The 19,237-nt window shown below is 39.2% G+C and overlaps 1 protein-coding gene across 1 annotated transcript in view; it reads left to right on the top strand.

Annotated features, from left to right (window-relative positions):
- Window positions 1–19,237, top strand: part of GRK3 (G protein-coupled receptor kinase 3) — a 539,783-nt gene that overhangs the window by 417,374 nt on the left and 103,172 nt on the right. Inside the window, exon 10 of the mRNA XM_082258195.1 lies at window positions 17,037–17,115. Coding sequence (XP_082114321.1) covers window positions 17,037–17,115 — 79 coding nt within the window. The remainder of the gene's footprint in view (window positions 1–17,036; window positions 17,116–19,237) is intronic.

Raw genomic sequence — 19,237 nt, 5'->3', positions numbered from 1 at the left:
GCGACTTCCAGCAAAGTCTATTATCACACATGGAAGACTTATATTGCGTGGTGCGAATCTTTAGGATTTCCTCCACGTACCTATTCGGTGACTCGAATATTGGCCTTTTTGCAACAAGGGGTTGAGCAGAAGCTAGCCTTGAGCACCATCAAGGGTCAAGTTTCAGCATTAGCAATCTTCTTTCAGAAGCCTTTAGCTACCAAATCCTTGGTGCGGAATTTCATCCAGGGGGTGCGGCACTTGGCTCCTCCAGTCCGCGCGCCCTTACCGCCCTGGGATCTTAATTTGGTTTTGTCGGTTCTACAGAAACCTCCCTTTGAAAACATCAGGGAGATTCCCTTGCTTACATTATCCCAGAAGGTGGCCTTCTTGGTGGCTATTACTTCTGCTCGCAGGGTGTCAGAACTGGCTGCATTATCATGCCAGTCACCATACCTAGTGATTCATAGGGATAAGGTAGTACTTCATCCTAAGCCATCTTTTCTTCCCAAGGTGGTTTCAGATTTTCATCTGAATGAAGATATTGTACTACCTTCCTTGTGTCCTCAGCCCAAGCATCATCGGGAACATGCGTTGCATTCCTTAGATGTGGTTCGGGCAATCAGGGTATACCTGAAAGCTACGGAATCATTCCGTAAGACGGATTCACTTTTTGTGATCACGGATGGCCCCAGAAAGGGTTTGCCTGCATCTGCCGCGACCATTGCCAAATGGATTAGACAAACGGTGGTACAGGCTTATTCTATTAAGGGTCAGAGTCCTCCGTTCCCTGTTAGGGCGCACTCCACTCGAGCGCTCAGTACTTCCTGGGCCTTTCGCCATCAGGCGTCAGTGGTCCAGGTATGTAAGGCGGCCACCTGGTCGTCGGTACATACCTTTACAAAATTCTATAAAATTGATGTGACGGCATCGGCGGATGCCTCATTTGGCCGCAAGGTTTTGCAGGCCGCAATTTGAGGAGACCGGTGGTCTACCTCGAGGGTTTTTTTCTGTTTGAAAAAAAAAAAAAAAAAAATTGTTTTCTCTTTTTTGGTTGAGTCTCATCATTAAGGATGAGCATTGTAAACTTCTAGTTGGCACCGGTTGGGCCTTCTAGATTGGGATTTGATTTCCATTTTCCCACCCCTCAGTTGTGATACTGCTCTGGGACGTCCCGAAGGTGGTGTATCACCGAGGACTACGTCTGTCGATGAGCGCTAGAGAAAAATGGATTTTTGTAAAATCTTACCGTAAAATCCTTTTCTCTTAGCTCATCGACAGACGTAGTCCCCGCCCCTCTGTTTTGGAGTTGGGTTGGGTTAAATTCTCTAAGCACTGCTTTTTCACATAACTGATTTGCTGAGGCAGAGAGAGAGAGGATATACCCTCTGGGACTGCCCCTGGGGTGTGGCCAGAGCTTTTTAATTTCCTGTCTAGTCCTGCTCCTGCGGAGGTAACATAACCCGAAGGTGGTGTATCACCGAGGACTACGTCTGTCGATGAGCTAAGAGAAAAGGATTTTACGGTAAGATTTTACAAAAATCCATTTTTTCACATTCTGCTAGACAATTCTCCAGTGAAATAAGCACAAACACTGTGATAGGAAGATGATAGATCCACCACCAATGGAAGGAAACCTACAGCCTCTTACCAGATTCCAATGAGCTAAGCAGCAGTCAGACCCTTGATAACGACAGCTACGTGCTGACGAAACATGTCGGGACGTTTAATCGCAATCATGTTGCCACGCCACTTCCGGCTCGGGGTGGAACGCAAATTGTAACGCGGAAGCGGCGTTCCTACCTGGATCCTTAGGCTTTCTTATTTCTGTTTGCTGGTTTGAAAGAAACCACCATGTAAGTGCATCCTTTTTAAATAAAACTCCTTTTACCTATGTACTTCACCATAAGAGTTTTCCTTGTTATTTTCACTATGCCTACTGAGAGCCACGCTTCTTGCTTTGAGACTACTCCAAGGTGGATGGTACAAATTTGATTGGAGTCACTTAATGGAAATTGAACAACCGGTTCTCGCCCATTTAATATCCTGTCTACAATCTGTGAATTACGGCCTGAACTGACCCCCTATAATCAAGGGGTCTGTTCATTCTGGTAAGCATTTTTGTGCACACCGGGTGGTCCTGTGTCTTGGTGGAGGTGCTGGAGATCATAAGGAGTGCAATTACAGGATCTCTATCAGAGACTCTATCCAAATATTAGGACGGTGTTATTTGGACTGATATTATTTTATGATCCCATTTATCATCACCTGTTTGGATTTAATGTTTGCACTTTATTTATTCACTCTGCACCTTTAGGACCAATTATTTGTATTACTTGAATACATATTGCATGTGATTGATGCAATTTGAATTTATATAACCTATTGCACCTGATTTATTTATATGTGATACCGATATTAATTTTAGATTTATTTATATATTTAATTTTGTATTTTGCACATACCATTCTATGCACGTGCATATTCCCACATGCACTTGGTTATTAGTTCGTGTTGATGTATCACAAGGTTTAAACCTGCTAATTATTTTGAGTATTATTCACTTACTAATTTATTCTATATTAATCCACTAGATTGGTTGAGCGCAGCTATTATATATTACTATATAATTTTTCTCATATTTCATGGTTTATACGTTTACGTTGCGGCTCCCAAATTTGTTTTGTTTCCTACACTCCACATATTTGGATTTATTCATATTTACACAATATTTTCTATTGCACGGGTACTGTTGGTGCTTAACACCAATATCCTTTCATTTGTTGTGTAATCTTAACCAGTTCTGGACCAGAAGGATTTGCCTCCTTAAAGAGGAAGTAAACCCTCCTCAGGAAGTTGTACCTATAGGTAAGCCTATGATAAGGCTTACCTATAGGTACTGTAAATATCTCCTAAACATGTACCGTTTAGGAGATATTTACCTTTAATGCAGCCAGTGACGTCACTGGCGCATGCGCTCTGAAGGAACGGCTGATCGTGCCGTTCCTTCAGAGCCCCGTGCCGTGACCGTCGGCTCCCGCGCGCGTGCGCGGGAGTGACGTCACCGCGGCTCCGGCCAATCAGATGACCGGATGCCACGATCCCGGAAGACGAGCGACATGTCATGTCGCCCGTCATACAGGTAAGAGAGCGGCACGGCGGGGGCTCGTTCTAAGGTAAGTATTTCATAATGAGCTAGTATGCGATGCATACTAGCTCATTATGTCTTTCTCTTGCAGGTTGTAAAAAAAAAAAAAAATTTTTAAACAAGTTTACAACCTCTTTAATGACCAGGCCGTTTTTTGTGATTCGGCACTGCGTTCCTTTAATGGTTGTTTGACACTGTACCGAAATAAAATTTGTCCTTTTTTTTCCCCCACAAATAGAGCTTTTTATGGGGGTATTTGATCACCTGTTATTTTTTATTTTTTTGCGCTATATACAAAAAAAGAGCGACAATTCTGAAAACAAAAACTATTTTTCACATTCTGCTAGACAATCCTCTAGTGAAATAAGCACAAGCACTGTGATAGGAAGATGATAGATCCACCACCAAGGGAAGGAATCCTACAGCCTCTTACCAGATTACAATGACTACTGAGTTAAGCAGCAGTCAGAGTGAGCACATATGAATCACTTGGTCAGATCCTTTAGCAGCATAAAGACAGACTCCAAAGCGTATAAGTGGAGAAATGAAAAGCAATCATTGCGCAGACATCTTTAAAACGGTTTATTAAACATGTAAAACCTGCACACGGGGTACTCACACTTTCTCCAATGAAATTGCATAAAAACAACAAAGTAGTGGTGTAGTTCCGTTTCAAACCAAAAACATGGCCGACCTCCAATGGCATACAACACCAGCATCATGTGGCTAAGCTCCTCTCAACGCGTTTCATCATAGGTGACATCATCAGCCCCTGATGTCAACCATTATGATTATTCAATCCTTGAAAAAAAACGCACTTCTTAATTAATCAGTACATCATACCTAATAAAGTGCAATCAATACATAAAGTGCAATCGTATGATAATAAAGTGCGATCAATACATAAAGTGCCAATATTGTAAAACTATGAACAGTTAGAAATGTGAAAAATTGAACATACAAATACGGCATAAAGTGCTATAAATGTTAAACTTCATGAGAAGTTAAAATTATTTGTAATGTCCATAATCACCAATGTGATTCAAACATGCAATAGGACTTTAAAACACTCCCCTAAATCCTCCACAGAATATACTGTGATCTTGTGCTGTTATCCACCACCACTAAATGCATAACCTACTCACCAAAGGCAAGAAAAGAGCTTGCATAAAGATTGGGTGAGGGAGACCTTCAAACTTGGAAAAATCCTCTCCACCAGAACCACAACAATAGACCTTATCAAGGGGGACAAGACAAGAAAACTTCCATTGTGTAATATAATGAGTTTATTTTAAAATGCAAATGGTAAAAATAACTTGCAACAGTGTTGCAAGTGGGTAGAGCTTTATACAAACAGCAGGTACGCCGATTGCATTCCAGCTGCACTCCAACCGGCAGAAATGACGTGTCGCGTTACCCCGTAACCCTACGTCATCAGGGGTCAGATGATCGGACACGTCGCCCCCCCCCCCCCTGCACAACAAACCCCTAGTATTAAAGTCTAAATTAATAACCATATTAATCAAAATTAATAAATCAATATATATAAATAGCTAATTACTTCATCTAGAACCGTTGAATGTACTGTATAGAAGTTATATTTTGTCAGATCTTGATATTAATGAGTACAGCCTGGGGTTCACTGGACATTGGGATATAGAACAAATAAGCTTTTTAGACCTAGTACTCATTATGATCATGGAAAGATTCATGCGAAAACATTTTTCAAAGAAACAGACAGGAATAGTTTTATTCCAACTGCCAGTTGTCATCATTCTAAATGGCTTGGAGGTATACCCAAGAGACTTATGCGTATTAGATGAAATTGTGATAATTTAGATGATTATATCCAACAATCCAACGTATTGATAAAAAGGTTTAGGGAGAAAGGATATGAAGAAAAAACATTACTGTCCATTCAAACTAATAGTATGACTATGGATAGAAATGAATTGTTAAAAGATAAATTTAAGAGTAGGGAAGAGAAAAATAACTTGGCAATCCTGACTAATTTTAACCAGGATTATAAAGTCTTTGAACACCTCATATAGAAACACTGGCCTTTGTTGTTGAGAGACAAAACATTATCAGGCCTACTTCCAAAAAAAAAAACCAAAGTTTATATATCAGGGAGCTCCGAATCTTCGGAATAAGTTAGCACCTAATATTTATGATCCACCTAAAAAGAGAACAATTTTCCTGGATAGTAAAGGGTTTTTTCATTGCAGTAGATGTAAAGCATGTAGGACAACTAAAATAAACCAAAGGAAAATAGGGAAATTTACATCATCCGTGACGGGGAGAGAATACAAAGTTAATTCATTTCCTCTGATTCCATGCAGGTAACCTACGTAATCATGTGTCCATGTGGGTTACAAATTTAAAAATATAATAGCGCACACATACACAAATAAAGTTGCTTTCAAATCTTGCAAGGCTACTTAAAACACCTGCTCTTAAGTAAATATGGGGATTTAGCCACACCATATGGCCATATTGTGCTTAAGCCCACCACTACGTCAAAGTACCCCATTTTCAGTGGGTCCTACACTATTCATAGAAAAGATAAATCCCACTTCTCAGTACCATAGGGCATACTCACTCCTTGCATGGGAGAAGTTTGCTAGCTGCAAATTTCCTCTGCTAAAACTGCAATGAAGGGATCCCTCCTATAACTACTCACAGGTGGACAATGAGGTATTGGTGTGGGAGAGTGGGGTGCTCCATCCAGAAGTCTGGTCAGGACTAGAAATGCAACAAAAAGATATTGGGGGGCACTCCCTGAACACACAATTTAAAGGTTCGTGCTGCTAAAAGACCAGTATACAAATTGAACAATATAATAGCGCACACATACACAAAAAAAAGTTGCTTTCAAATCTTGCAAGGCTACTTAAAAACACCTGCTCTTATTAAGTAAATATGGGGATTTAGGCCCCTTTCACACAGGCGGACCGTTCAGATCCACATGTCAGTTTTTTTTGGCAGATCTGAACGGATGCCCCATGCATCTCTAAGGGGCATCGGATGTCAGCAGGGACATGTCCGTTCACATCCGATCCGATTCGTCAAATCTGGATGGATGGAAACCCTATGTTCCATTCGTCTAGCAGATCAGATGAGAATGGACAGACAGTCCGTTCCCATCCGATTCCTCCATAGAGAACAGCGGGGACCTGACAGCTCTGTCTCTGCACACAGCATGGAGACAGAGCTGCCATCCACCTGCTCAGCGGGGGGATCGGCGGATCGATCCCCCGCTGAGAAAAACGGAGTCCGTCAACGGACTCCCCTGTGTGAAAGGGGCCTTAGTCACACCACATGGCCATATTGTGCTTAAGCCCACCACTATGTCAAACTACCCCATTTTAAGTGGGTCCTAAACTATTCATAGAAAAGATAAATCCCACTTCTAAGAACCATAGGGCATACTCACTCCTTGCATGTGGGGTACAATATGTGGGACAAACCACGTGAAAATTAGCGACTAGCATAAATGAACGTTTAAAGAACATAAGAAAGGGGTTCCCAAAACATAATCTTTCCAATCATTTTAGAACTCACCATAATAAGGACACAAGTCTGGCTATTTTTTATAGGATTGATAAAATTGAACCTCACTGGAGAGGTGGTAATATGAAACAAAAAATCTCGAACAAGACGGAATGGATTTTTGAATTGTGTACCTTATGTCCAGCAGGAATTAAAGTAGACGTCAATTTAATTGTTATTTTTCCAATTAATAAATGTTCAAGGTATTTCAAACATAATAATTCTTATTGGGATACTCCATACAAGGCTCAAGTGGTTTTATATCACCACTAGACGGTGCCTGTATGTCACTATCCACTTCTAGAATTTATTACATGGGTCAATTTTGTTACCGTTGTGTGGCCATTGGAGGGAGTTTTATCACCTTTAGAGGAATATCTCCCCAATTAATAATATTTTTATGAAAATAGTGAAAGAAAACCATGAAACTAGTTGCGCACAACACCAATAAATAAAATAAAAGCAATCCTCAATACATCAAATAATGGTGCATCAATAAACTGTGCCCAGAAAATAAGTCCACAGTATGAATGTTGGATATGGAATCCAAAAAACTAAATATACTGTGAATAAATGTGAGTCCAAAAAATGAAGTCCAAAAAATAACTTCTATAAACGTGATAAACCAAATGATCTTGTGAAATTCCAGTGCTAATAATAAGGTGACATCCAAATTGGATCCACCACCGAAGTGCTCCACACCCGTCAAATTAACAACTCACTCTCATTTGTTGCCTACCACTCTCATGGATAAGGCAAATTTTGCTGTGTATATTACTGTTGGCTGTGGTGTTCCACCAAGGCAATGCAGACAGCGGTCCTCATATAAACCAGAAGGTTGGGGGATAATCCTTGCTCCAAACCATGTGGGAAAAAACCTATAACAGCGGGACCCCACTGGTGCAGTACCATTAAAACACTTTATTAAATCCACAAAAACAATATAAAATGCCCGTACATGTATTTAACTTGCCAAGCACATATATACATCCAATAAACAAATGAGAGGGATAGGGGAGCTCACTCTAGTCCGGGATGCTGCAGCGTGAAGTACATAATGTCCACGGAGCCAGATGAATCATCCTGCTCACCTCGATCACTCCTTCAGTCTGTCGTGTAGCCACGCCCCTAATGTTTCATCACTTCCTGACTTTGTCAAAGGGGGGTCTAAGGCAGGACACACTGGAGATTGTGAAAGGAAAGGTGGGATCGGATTGGAATTTCTAGACCATAAAGCTGTGGGTCTTCTGGACTAGGAACATCTGTCCTTCCCTTCCTCTTTATACCCTCCATCTTGATTTAGACATTTGGGAGTGGCAGAATTCCCTCACACTCTATGCTTCTACCTATGGATGAAAGGGAACTGAAAACCTGAGCTAGTGAATGGGAGACATTACCATCTACAGCAAAAGTAGTGAAGCTAGCTTTTCAAGCATTTATGGTCAGTGCAGTTGCACTACATTCTTAACCACCCTTCTATCTATCCATCCATATATACGGGATCCCGACGCCTGCCCAAGAATACAGTTCTCCAGCCTGCCCCAAACCCTTTTTTTGATGTTTATCAGTGCATTGTCTTTCCGGTCTTTTGGTGCCCTGAGGAAGCTACAAATTGCAAAACGCGTTGGCTTACCGGGGACTGTCAGACGGCACTTATACTTAGATCCTGTAACAATTTGGTATTCTGTACTAGCCACAAACGGTCAAGAGGGAAAAGAACCGCTCAAGTGAGGGGATAGTTCCAAACACATCCAACCCAGGTGCAGGCACGGATCCGCAGTCCTGATAGCAGCAAATGGAAGAGCACAAAAAGCCGCACAACCGGTTGAAGATGCAAAAAGTTAAAATCCAAATTTATTTTGCAGGCAAAAAGATAACCAAAACAGTCGGAGACATGGGGGGGAAAAAGGGGAGCACGGCGGTTGACGCGTTTCACGGATTCTTCCGCTTAGTCGTAACCATGCTGTACAATACAAGACACTGCTATATATAGAGGAAAAGGCATTTCAAATAACATGTACCTCCCAGAATGTGCTTGATTGAGCCCACACAGCTGCAGATACTAAATCCCAATTAAGGGCACACAAACAGCCCAGCAGGAATTGTATGTTTGTTTTTGCTTCACCTTTTGTCCAAAAACGCATAGCAAAAAAGTTCTATAAATGCATATGCGAAAAAACTTTTTTATAGAACTTTTTTGCTATGCGTTTTTGGACAAAAGGTGAAGCAAAAACAAACATACACTTCCTGCTGGGCTGTTTGTGTGCCCTTAATTGGGATTTAGTATCTGCAGCTGTGTGGGCTCAATCAAGCACATTCTGGGAGGTACATGTTATTTGAAATGCCTTTTCCTCTATATATAGCAGTGTCTTGTATTGTACAGCATGGTTACGACTAAGCGGAAGACTCCGTGAAACTCGTTAACCGCCGTGCTCCCCTTTTTCCCCCCCATGTCTCCGACTGTTTTGGTTTCATCTTGGATGATTTTATCTTTTTGCCTGCAAAATAAATTTGGATTTTAACTTTTTGCATCTTCAACCGGTTGTGCGGCTTTTTGTGCTCTTCCATTCTGTACTAGCCACCTGAGGTGGAAGCTATGGATCTATTTTTTATCTATAAGTTTATGTAAACCGTGGTGTCATGGTTTTTGTCTTTTTTATTTATTAATAAAGTTGTATTTTTTAATGAAAGTGTGAAGATTTGTTTGCATCCCTTCATTTTTGATGCCGGTATAGTCCCGCTTTTTCTTTCCTCTCTTTTTTGATCTGTATCCTATCATATGACCTCTGATGACGTATGATGGGTAATGTGACACTTCGTTTCCGCCGGTTGGAGCACAGGTGGAACAAAATCGGCATCTCTGCTGTTTGTATAGAGCTCTATCTACTTGCAGCATTGTAAGTTATTTTTAACATTTGCGTTTTAAAATAAACTCATTATACTACACAATAGAAGTTTTCTTGTCTTGTCCCCCCTTGATATGGTCTATCGCTATGGTCCCAATGAAGAGGATTTTTCCCAGTTTGAGGGTCTCCCTGACCCAACCTATATGCAAGATCTATACTTGCCTCTGGTGAGTAGGTTATCCATTTACTGGTGGTAGATAAGAGCACAAGATCAAGGTACATTCTGTGGAGGATTCAGAGGAGTGATTTAAAGACCTGATTATGGACATTACAAAAAATGTAACTTCTAATGATGTTTAACATTTATAACACTTTATGCAGTAGTTGTATGTTCACTTTTTCACATCTCGAACTGTTCACAGTTTTATAATATTGGCACTTTATGTATTGGTTGCACTTTATTCGGTATGATGCACTGATTATTTAGGAAGCGGGGTTTGTTAAGGATTGATTAATCAGTTGGTCGGTTTCTTTGGTAATATAACTTCACTCTCTTGCAGTCATGATACACAAATTTGGAGAAAGGGGTATTTCTTCATTCATCAGTGTTATGATGGGCTTCATACACAACTTCCTTCTAGCTTTTGGCTGCTTCCTAAAGGTGCCATTGATATCACTATGCCTCACTGTGGGATCCTAGGAAAGCTGAAGATTCAATATCATCTGAGAAGGCATTGCAGCAATGTTTTGAAGCTCATTCACATGGGAGTTCAGATGCTCAGCTTTCCCTGCATGAGCACATGAAATGATTTTTACATCATTTTTTCTTTTTATTGCTTTGACTTTGAAAGTGCATATATTATATATATATATACACACACACGAGGGGCGTTCAAGTCAAACCGGGACTTTATATAACAAAAGAACACATTTCAAGGAGTGGAAACTGCATTTATTTTTTGACATACTTCCCTGCTACATTTATACACTTTATCCCAGCATTTAAGTAATTCTTGGAAAGCTTTGGCATAGAAAGATTTGTCAGTATGCCTGAACCATTCTAGGACAGCCTGCTTCACTTTGTCATCAGAAAGATTCAGAAAGATTTGTCTCTTGTGCAATTTCACGACCGGTTATACATTGATTATCCTGGATCAGGTGTTCCACACGCTTTTCACAGGAATGACTGCTGTGGGCTGGGATCCACCATGGCCGGGATCGTAACTGATGGACATAAGGCCATCTTTGAAATGTTTACACCATACAAATGTCCTACTGCAACTAAGCGTCTCATCACCATACTTAGTCTTCTGTAGATATCCGCGTGTTTTACGCCTTTGTTCACAAGAAACGTCCTCACCACACACTGTTCCATGCACCCACGAACACTGTTGTCTGCCATCTTAATTACCGATCTCTGACACACTTGCCACTTACTACTGCAAGTAGTACCGCCACGCTAGCATTTCTTTATATACCTGCAAAATTAAAAGTCCTGGTTTGACTTGAACGCTATATATATATATATATATATATATATATATATATATATATATATATATATATATTATTTTTATATTTTTATGGACCAGAGAGAGGTTGTAACCTCTGTCATGTTGTACTGTGTCCCTTATTATCGTAAACTGGACTGGTTCTAAGGCTTCTTCACTTTACCAATAAGGTGGCCTGTTAATTTTAAAGACTCTCATTAATGTCACAGTGTTATGAAATTAAGGCAAATCTTCCCCTCTCACACAGAGAAAAAAAATCTACTAGAGCTTCTAACCCTTCAACACTCTATTCAAAACTAAAGAAAAATCTTTTTTTTTCATCTTAATGTAAGGAATGTTATCAATGTATTCTACACAAAAAAAACTGCATTGAAGTGTTACTAAACCAACAACAGTAAAATCAGTCTGTATATGCAGTAAAGCATGCTTGTTATACTCACTGTGGAACCTAAGTAGTTAATCCTCTGCAATGTGTAAAAGGGCTGTTTTATCCTGTCTTCTATGATCCTCCTCTCATTTACTTTTCCCAATCCAGCTGCTGATATAACAGAGCCTTGGTGACACACTGCACATGCTCAGTTTGGTGTTTATTGCTAGAGAGTTTTTTTTTTGGGAGGGTGCATGTGATCGGCACAGGGCTAATCAGGACTGTCCAGACAAATTCAGGAATCAAGCATCCTTATAGGACAGTCCTATAGGAATGAAAACTCCTCCTACAAGCTTTAACCAGTACTCGGCTGGACAATAATAGAAGTCACAAGACTGCTATATACTGCTGAGAAAAGGTATTTAGCAGTTTAAATTTACTAAAATAATTGCATTTCAGTGTATTGTGGAAGACCAGATATAGTGAATGCAGGGTCCTGGGCTTAGTAACACTTCAAATGCCAATTTACACTGGTGCAGAATCTCATGACAAGGGAAATCACATTATATTCAATTGTGCCTGTTCACATCAATGCTACTCAGCATGGTGCAATTTTGCAAAAAGGTTTCTGTGCTACTTTGGCACAATTTACAGTGTGACTTGGCCCCATAGATCATTCAGAAACGCAGCCAAGTCGCATCAAATTCAGACTACATAATCACACTGAAAATCATAATTTGAATTATTAATACTTTTATGCAGATAGCACCAGCAAGGTTTCTACAAATTTTTTTTAGATTTTGCTTTGCACTGAAAATCACAGCAAAATAGCATCGCAGTAGTGTGACCCGAGCCTTAATTGCCAATTATGTACATGGGTACAACTATATCTACTGAATTTATTTCATGTAAATATTCTGCTTCCTATGTGACCTACTGATCCTCTTATCTCACTGCAAGTGTACCAGACATGAACTGAAAAAATGGATAGCATGGTCTGCCATTTGGTAACTAGAGCCCACATAAACCAGATTATAGGCTGCAAGCTCAGGCACGGCATTTATTATTATTATTTTTTTTTTTTTCAACCAAGGCAAGAGGTGGTTTGTAAATGCTGAATTTACCTTGCTGATTCATGATGTGTGAATTTGATTGGTAGGCACGCAGTAGTGAGCTGTATACAGGTAATGGGTTAAATGGGAATAACATTACAAACATTCAATATGACTTGCAGTGATTTATGGTATAATACCTTCCTGAAATTTTGCTCTTTGCTTATATTTTATAATCATTTTAGTGTAGCACATCCAGATGTAAAAAGTAATTTTAATTGAGCAAATTTCCCTTAACTGCACTATTGTTTTTGCCTGATTAGAGCGTAAAAGAAATGTATTTAGCTTGGTGAAGTGGAGTGCTGTGTTAGGGGGGGAGGGAGCAGCTGTGGTTCTGATGACAGATCCAGGCACCTTCTCCACGCAGTGACGCATACAGCTCCTGATAAAAAATTCATACTGCATATCAGAGCATGGCACAGAAAAGAAAGCATAAACATGACCCATTCAGAGTGAGGCTTTTATGTGGCCTTGCATGGCAGCCGTTGCTAGTGTGTCTTCTGTGCAACTGCTTAGCAATAAACTGTGTTGTGTTTCTTTTCTGTAGACTATTTTCTGTTGCTTAGTTTTCTGGTATGTTAATATTTCTTTGAGCTCTGTACAGAAGGTGCAATGCAAGGTGTGTGTGTGTAAATACTGCTATTTATTTTCAGTGCTTTTTTTGATAATGGTAAATGTATGGTAAAGGGTTTTCCAAAAGACGGTAACAAAGCAGCTCTGAGGCTTCTCCAGTGCGTAGAACTGCTTGTCCTTTCCAGATCTAAAACCCAATGAAATCAGGCGTAGCTGTATGATTTTCAAATTGGTCATAGAGCTCTAATCACAGTAGCTCAAGAGTACAATATTATTTTTAATAGATGTGGATGGAGATGGGGGTTCAAGGTGTCTAAACCCCTGTAGTTCACAGAAAGAGGCTAGTCCAGGGGATGTCCACTTTCTTGCTCAAATTAAAAATCTTTTACCTACAGTGTGTCTTTCTAGTGTATTAAATATTTCTCTCACAAGATATGTAAGATATGAGACTCAAATATACTTTGCAGATAAAAATAATACAAACAGAACACCGACTTTTAAGATTATACAAACAACAACAAAGTCTCAATCAAATACATATTCTGCAGAGTGCTGGAGACTTTGTGAACATGTACTCACAGTATATATTACAATTGTATTACTGTTCAAAAAAAAAATCTATTATCCCCCACCATCACCTTTTCTTTCGTTTCCATCTATTCTATAAAGCTAAGCAGCATAAAAAGCTGCAGAGTAGACAGAATTATGATGAAAAAATTGGGTAGGGCCTAAAAAAAATTGCAGTGCTTTTGGCTACTGGCTGTTGTTTAAAATCACAAGTATGTTAGTGTTATGTTTAATTTTTTTTTTCCCACAGTTATTCAAAATTTGTATCTTTAGCATGTTAACCAGATACTATACAAGGCTGTAATATGGTGTTGTTTTTCCTTTTATGCGGGAAAAAGTAAAGCACATCTCTTGGTGATGACTGTTAGGAAATAAAAGGGTAAAAAAAAATAAAAATGTAAGTTAGTAAAAAAAATGAGTGGAGTAGGAGTGGCCATTAAATTCGGGAAGGGAGATATGCAGGCAAGACGTTTCACAGGCCAGTCAAATACTAAGTTTGGTTTTGATGAAATCACAGTAACGTGTTGTGGGGCATGTTCTAGCAATATTTAGAGATTCTTCCTGTAGAGAATAAAAATCTTTAAAGATCCCTTCATTTTATTTCTTCTTTACATATGCAATACTGGATTATCTCCCTTGAAACATCAACCTAAGAAACCAGATTTGAAATCACGTATAGTGACAGGTGCTCTAGCAATTTTAAGTTCTAGGTTATAGTTAGTACACCGGATATGTCCGAACCTTTTTGGAGGCTATGTTGGATCACTTTGGATGGACAGAGATATATAGCAAAACCATATGTAATGTGACTGTTGATGACCTCTGGCTGTGTTACAGATAAATATATTCAGGGGAATTTTCTTGGTCCAGTGACATGTTATTCCCTTTTCTCCGCGCTGCATATTTTTTGTTTTGTATCTCTTGAAATTCAGAAGAAAATTGTTGAAATGGCTGATCCAGGGTTGGCGATATCCGGAACCTGAGCCACATTGTTAGTATGCATCCATGGGCTCAGGGCACATGAGCTGCTTATTCCTACATGCATGCTTTCTGGCCATTGTTGATATCATGTCTTTCAATTTGTTTTAAGGTTGTGTATTTCTAGTAAGTGTATGTTAATGTATTTAATAGAAATCATCTTTGTGTAAGGGTCAGTTCTGTGTTGTAAAAATCGAGCCCAACCAATAGACTTTTTTTTCTTGGGAATATATTGGCAGGAGGTATTTCCAGATCTCCAGTTGAATCCATGATTAGGTTGAAGTATACCTTTTACTTTATGCTTCTCTAGCTGCTGTGCAAATAGCTGGTTAGATTATATCCGTATGATTTCTATGCTACCCACCTGAGAAGATAATGGGGTATATCTGCAGCAGATATCCTTTGCGTATTACTGTAAAAACGTTATACCAGTTTTCTCACTTGTCAAGAAGAGACATGCATATTACAAAACTTCTAATTTTATTGAAGTTATCAAAGAAAACAACTAGTAAAGATTTACATTATAAGATTGAACCAATCAAAAAAGATATACAGTATATATACAGTGCCTTGCGAAAGTATTCGGCCCCCTTGAACTTTGCGACCTTTTGCCACATTTCAGGCTTCAAACATAAAGATATAAAACTGTAATTTTTTGTGAAGAATCAACAAGTGGGACACAATCATGAAGTGGAACGAAATTTATTGGATATTTCAAACTTTGTTAACAAATAAAAAAACTGAAAAATTGGGCGTGCAAAATTATTCAGCCCCTTTACTTTCAGTGCAGCAAACTCTCTCCAGAAGTTCAGTGAGGATCTCTGAATGATCCAATGTTGACCTAAATGACTAATGATGATAAATAGAATCCACCTGTGTGTAATCAAGTCTCCGTATAAATGCCACCTGCACTGTGATAGTCTCAGAGAGCATCATGAAGAACAAGGAACACACCAGGCAGGTCCGAGATACTGTTGTGGAGAGGTTTAAAGCCGGATTTGAATACAAAAAGATTTCCCAAGCTTTAAACATCCCAAGGAGCACTGTGCAAGCGATTATATTGAAATGGAAGGAGTATCAGACCACTGCAAATCTACGAAGACCTGGCCGTCCCTCTAAACTTTCAACTCATACAAGGAGAAGACTGATCAGAGATGCAGCCAAGAGGCCCATGATCACTCTGGATGAACTGCAGAGATCTACAACTGAGGTGGGAGACTCTGCCCATAAGACAACAATCAGTCGTATGCTGCACAAATCAGGCCTTTTATGGAAGAGTTTTTTAAAGATATCCATAATAAGTTTGCCACAAGCCACCTGGGAGACACACCAAACATGTGGAAGAATGTGCTCTGGTCAGATGAAACCAAAATCGAACTTTTTGGCAACAATGCAAAACGTTATGTTTGGCGTAAAAGCAACACAGTTCATCACCCTGAACACACCATCCCCACTGTCAAACATGGTGGTGGCAGCATCATGGTTTGGGCCTGCTTTTCTTCAGCAGGGACAGGGAAGATGGTTACAATTGATGGGAAGATGGATGGAGCCAAATACAGGACCATTCTGGAAGAAAACCTGTTGGAGTCTGCAAAAGACCTGAGACTGGGACGGAGATTTGTCTTCCAACAAGACAATCATCCAAAACATAAAGCAAAATCTACAATGGAATGGTTCACAAATAAACACATCCAGGTGTTAGAATGTCCAAGTCAAAGTCCAGACCTGAATCCAATCGAGAATCTGTGGAAAGAACTGAAAACTGCTGTTCACAAACGCTCTCCATCCAACCTCACTGAGCTCGAGCTGTTTTGCAAGGAGGAATGGGCAAAAATTTCAGTCTCTCGATGTGCAAAACTGATAGAGACATACCCCAAGCGACTTACAGCTGTAATCGCAGCAAAAGGTGGCGCTACAAAGTATTAACTTAAGGGGGCTGAATAATTTTGCACGCCCAATTTTTCAGTTTTTTATTTCTTAAAAAAGTTTGAAATAGCCAATAAATTTCGTTCCACTTCATGATTGTGTCCCACTTGTTGATTCTTCACAAAAAAATTACAGTTTTATATCTTTATGTTTGAAGCCTGAAATGTGGCAAAAGGTTGCAAAGTTCAAGGGGGCCGAATACTTTCACAAGGCACTGTAAGATTAGGAGATGGAGTTTTTTATTTTTTTATTTTTGGACTCCTTCCTAATGTCCAACTAACATCAAGCATTTTTTGTTGTTATGTATAGTTTAAACTTTGTGGTTGTATGCCACAGCTAAATATGTAGGTGCCTAAAATAATGCATGTGCATATAAATCATTGTATGTATAATTGTTGAATATATTGCTACACAGTACTGTAAATGTTCTTTAGTGCCTTTTATTAAATATCTTTTTTTTTTTTTCTTTATTTTTAGGACTGTCCGTTCATAGTGTGCATGACTTATGCCTTCCATACGCCTGACAAACTCTGCTTCATCTTGGATCTGATGAATGGTAAGACACTGTCATTCCAATTTCATAATGCGCTGTCAGTCTGTATATTGTCCAATCTCTTTAATTGATAAATGCATATTTTATCATTAAATTTTATTATTTATTCATTAATTTACCGTATACTGCGACCTTCGTTACCTCTGCACCCATCCAAATTACTCAGTTAAAAAAAATCAAATGCTAGCAGCACATGCTTCAATCTGATATTTTGACCATGATGGAAAAAAAAAAAATTAGTTTGTATGCAGACAGTTTGGGTCACATTTAAAAGATTTTTAGTTCAAATCGAAAAGTCAGCGGTCGGACATGTTTAAACATTTTCAACTGCTTTATAGCATGTATTGCATAATGAAACAATTTTTCATTGTCAATCAATTACAACACATAGAATATATATAACAATAATATTTGTTGCAGGTGATCATCATTTAGATTGCAATTACAAATTGTAAAACAAAAACAGTAAAATTGTGATAAATGTGTGTGAGGAAAATAGTCTTTTTTTCCCCCCCAGATTAGACCACGAGTCTCCTGAGCAGTGCCTTATGTTTATGGGTAACCTTAATATACCTGCTACACCCATAGACAATAGATAAACCTCTCTTATCTAGTCAAGCCTTTATTGCATTTCTTTAATGACCATCAATGTGTTACCTAAAAATAAGAGCAACATCATTGGTCCCTGGCTAAGCTTCTCCCTAGGGGACCTTAACATGTAACTGAGTGATCCAGGAATCCACTAGAGGCCAGGGTCCCTCTTGTAACCCTTCCATTTTAGTATCTGAGAAATTGCTTTAACAGGTAACACTTCAAGATCAACTGGAAATCTAAGTTTGGTAAGTATAGCCAACTGTGGGATGGGGGAGACCTCTTAGCTGGGAACTTGAAAAACTTTAGAGTGTTGACTGGAGTTGAGATCTTTCACACTTAACCCTTAATTATTGGCAAAAATCAATTAAAGACTCTGTCAGTTTAAGGCTGACTTTAGATGATCCAATTTTCTTTCCTGCACGGTTTACAGGAAAGAAAATCGCTCAATTCCCCCATCAGCACAGTAAGTGTTGATGGAGGAATCCCTTCTCCAGAGCTATTGTGTTCTCCCGTCAGGGGGAGAAGTCCCAGCCAGGAGAACACACAGTGATTATTACTAGTGGCTATAGCCGCTGGCAATAATCACATGAAAAATCCAACAGTCTGGTTATACCCAAGGTGATGGATTGATAAACTTGAGTACAATCTGTCTTCCCATAGATGATTTGTAGACTGGCCCAGAATTTAAACCATCTATGGCTGGCTTAAGAGTACTTAAAAAATTGTGAGAGGTATAGTATGAACAGCAGACACCCAGCTGCAGCAGCTTTTAGTATCTGCCAGGCCATTCTGATGAAGAAAAACCTTAGTACTTCTAAAGCTTGCCTTCCCATCGCCCACACATTCCTGATGGTCAGTGAGACAGCTTATTTTATTTCCAATCAGAATGTGAGGTGTTGGGGTTTGAAGGCAACCTCTGACACTACTTGGAAGTGTCTGGGCCTTGCTTGATCAGAACCACTGCCAGCCCAAGCAAAACAGAGCATACTGGAACCTGCTGTAAATAACGGGTACCTTTTTCAGTATAATTTAACTTGTTTGAATACAATCAGTTATAAAAATTTAACTTTACCTTGCTATCCGAGCCATGGAGTAGACAGTTTGTCTGTCTCGCTTTGTTTAATCAGAACAGTGATTTTTCAAGGAGGCAGTTTGAAGGGCGTTATGGTATAATAAGTAGAGGAAAAACATTAGTTTTAGAAGCCCAGAAGACAGCTTTGTTTTATAAAAAGTGGCATTAACTGTTCTCTCAATGGCAAAAAGTTCTGCAGGAAGATATCTTCTGCAGGAAGATATCGGAAGATGTCTGAGATTTGTTTCTGTGTCTGCCAGTCCAATAACACTTTATCAGTCTGTTTAGAATGTTTTTTGCTAAATAACTTTTTTAAAGATCGTGAATTGCTAGTGGTATCAAATGACTGTCATTTCATCTTTTCATTATTTTTTGTTGTACATTGCTTTTATTAGCAACATTGTAAAACTGTAGTGATAAAATAGAATAAAAATCCATCCTGTTCAGTTGCCTTTTTTT

The sequence above is a fragment of the Pelophylax lessonae genome (genome assembly GCF_965119305.1).
Source record: "Pelophylax lessonae genome assembly, chromosome: 1".
Taxonomy (NCBI): domain Eukaryota; kingdom Metazoa; phylum Chordata; class Amphibia; order Anura; family Ranidae; genus Pelophylax; species Pelophylax lessonae.
The sequence above is the reverse complement of the archived record's forward strand: the minus strand, read 5'-3'. Positions and strand labels throughout refer to the sequence as shown.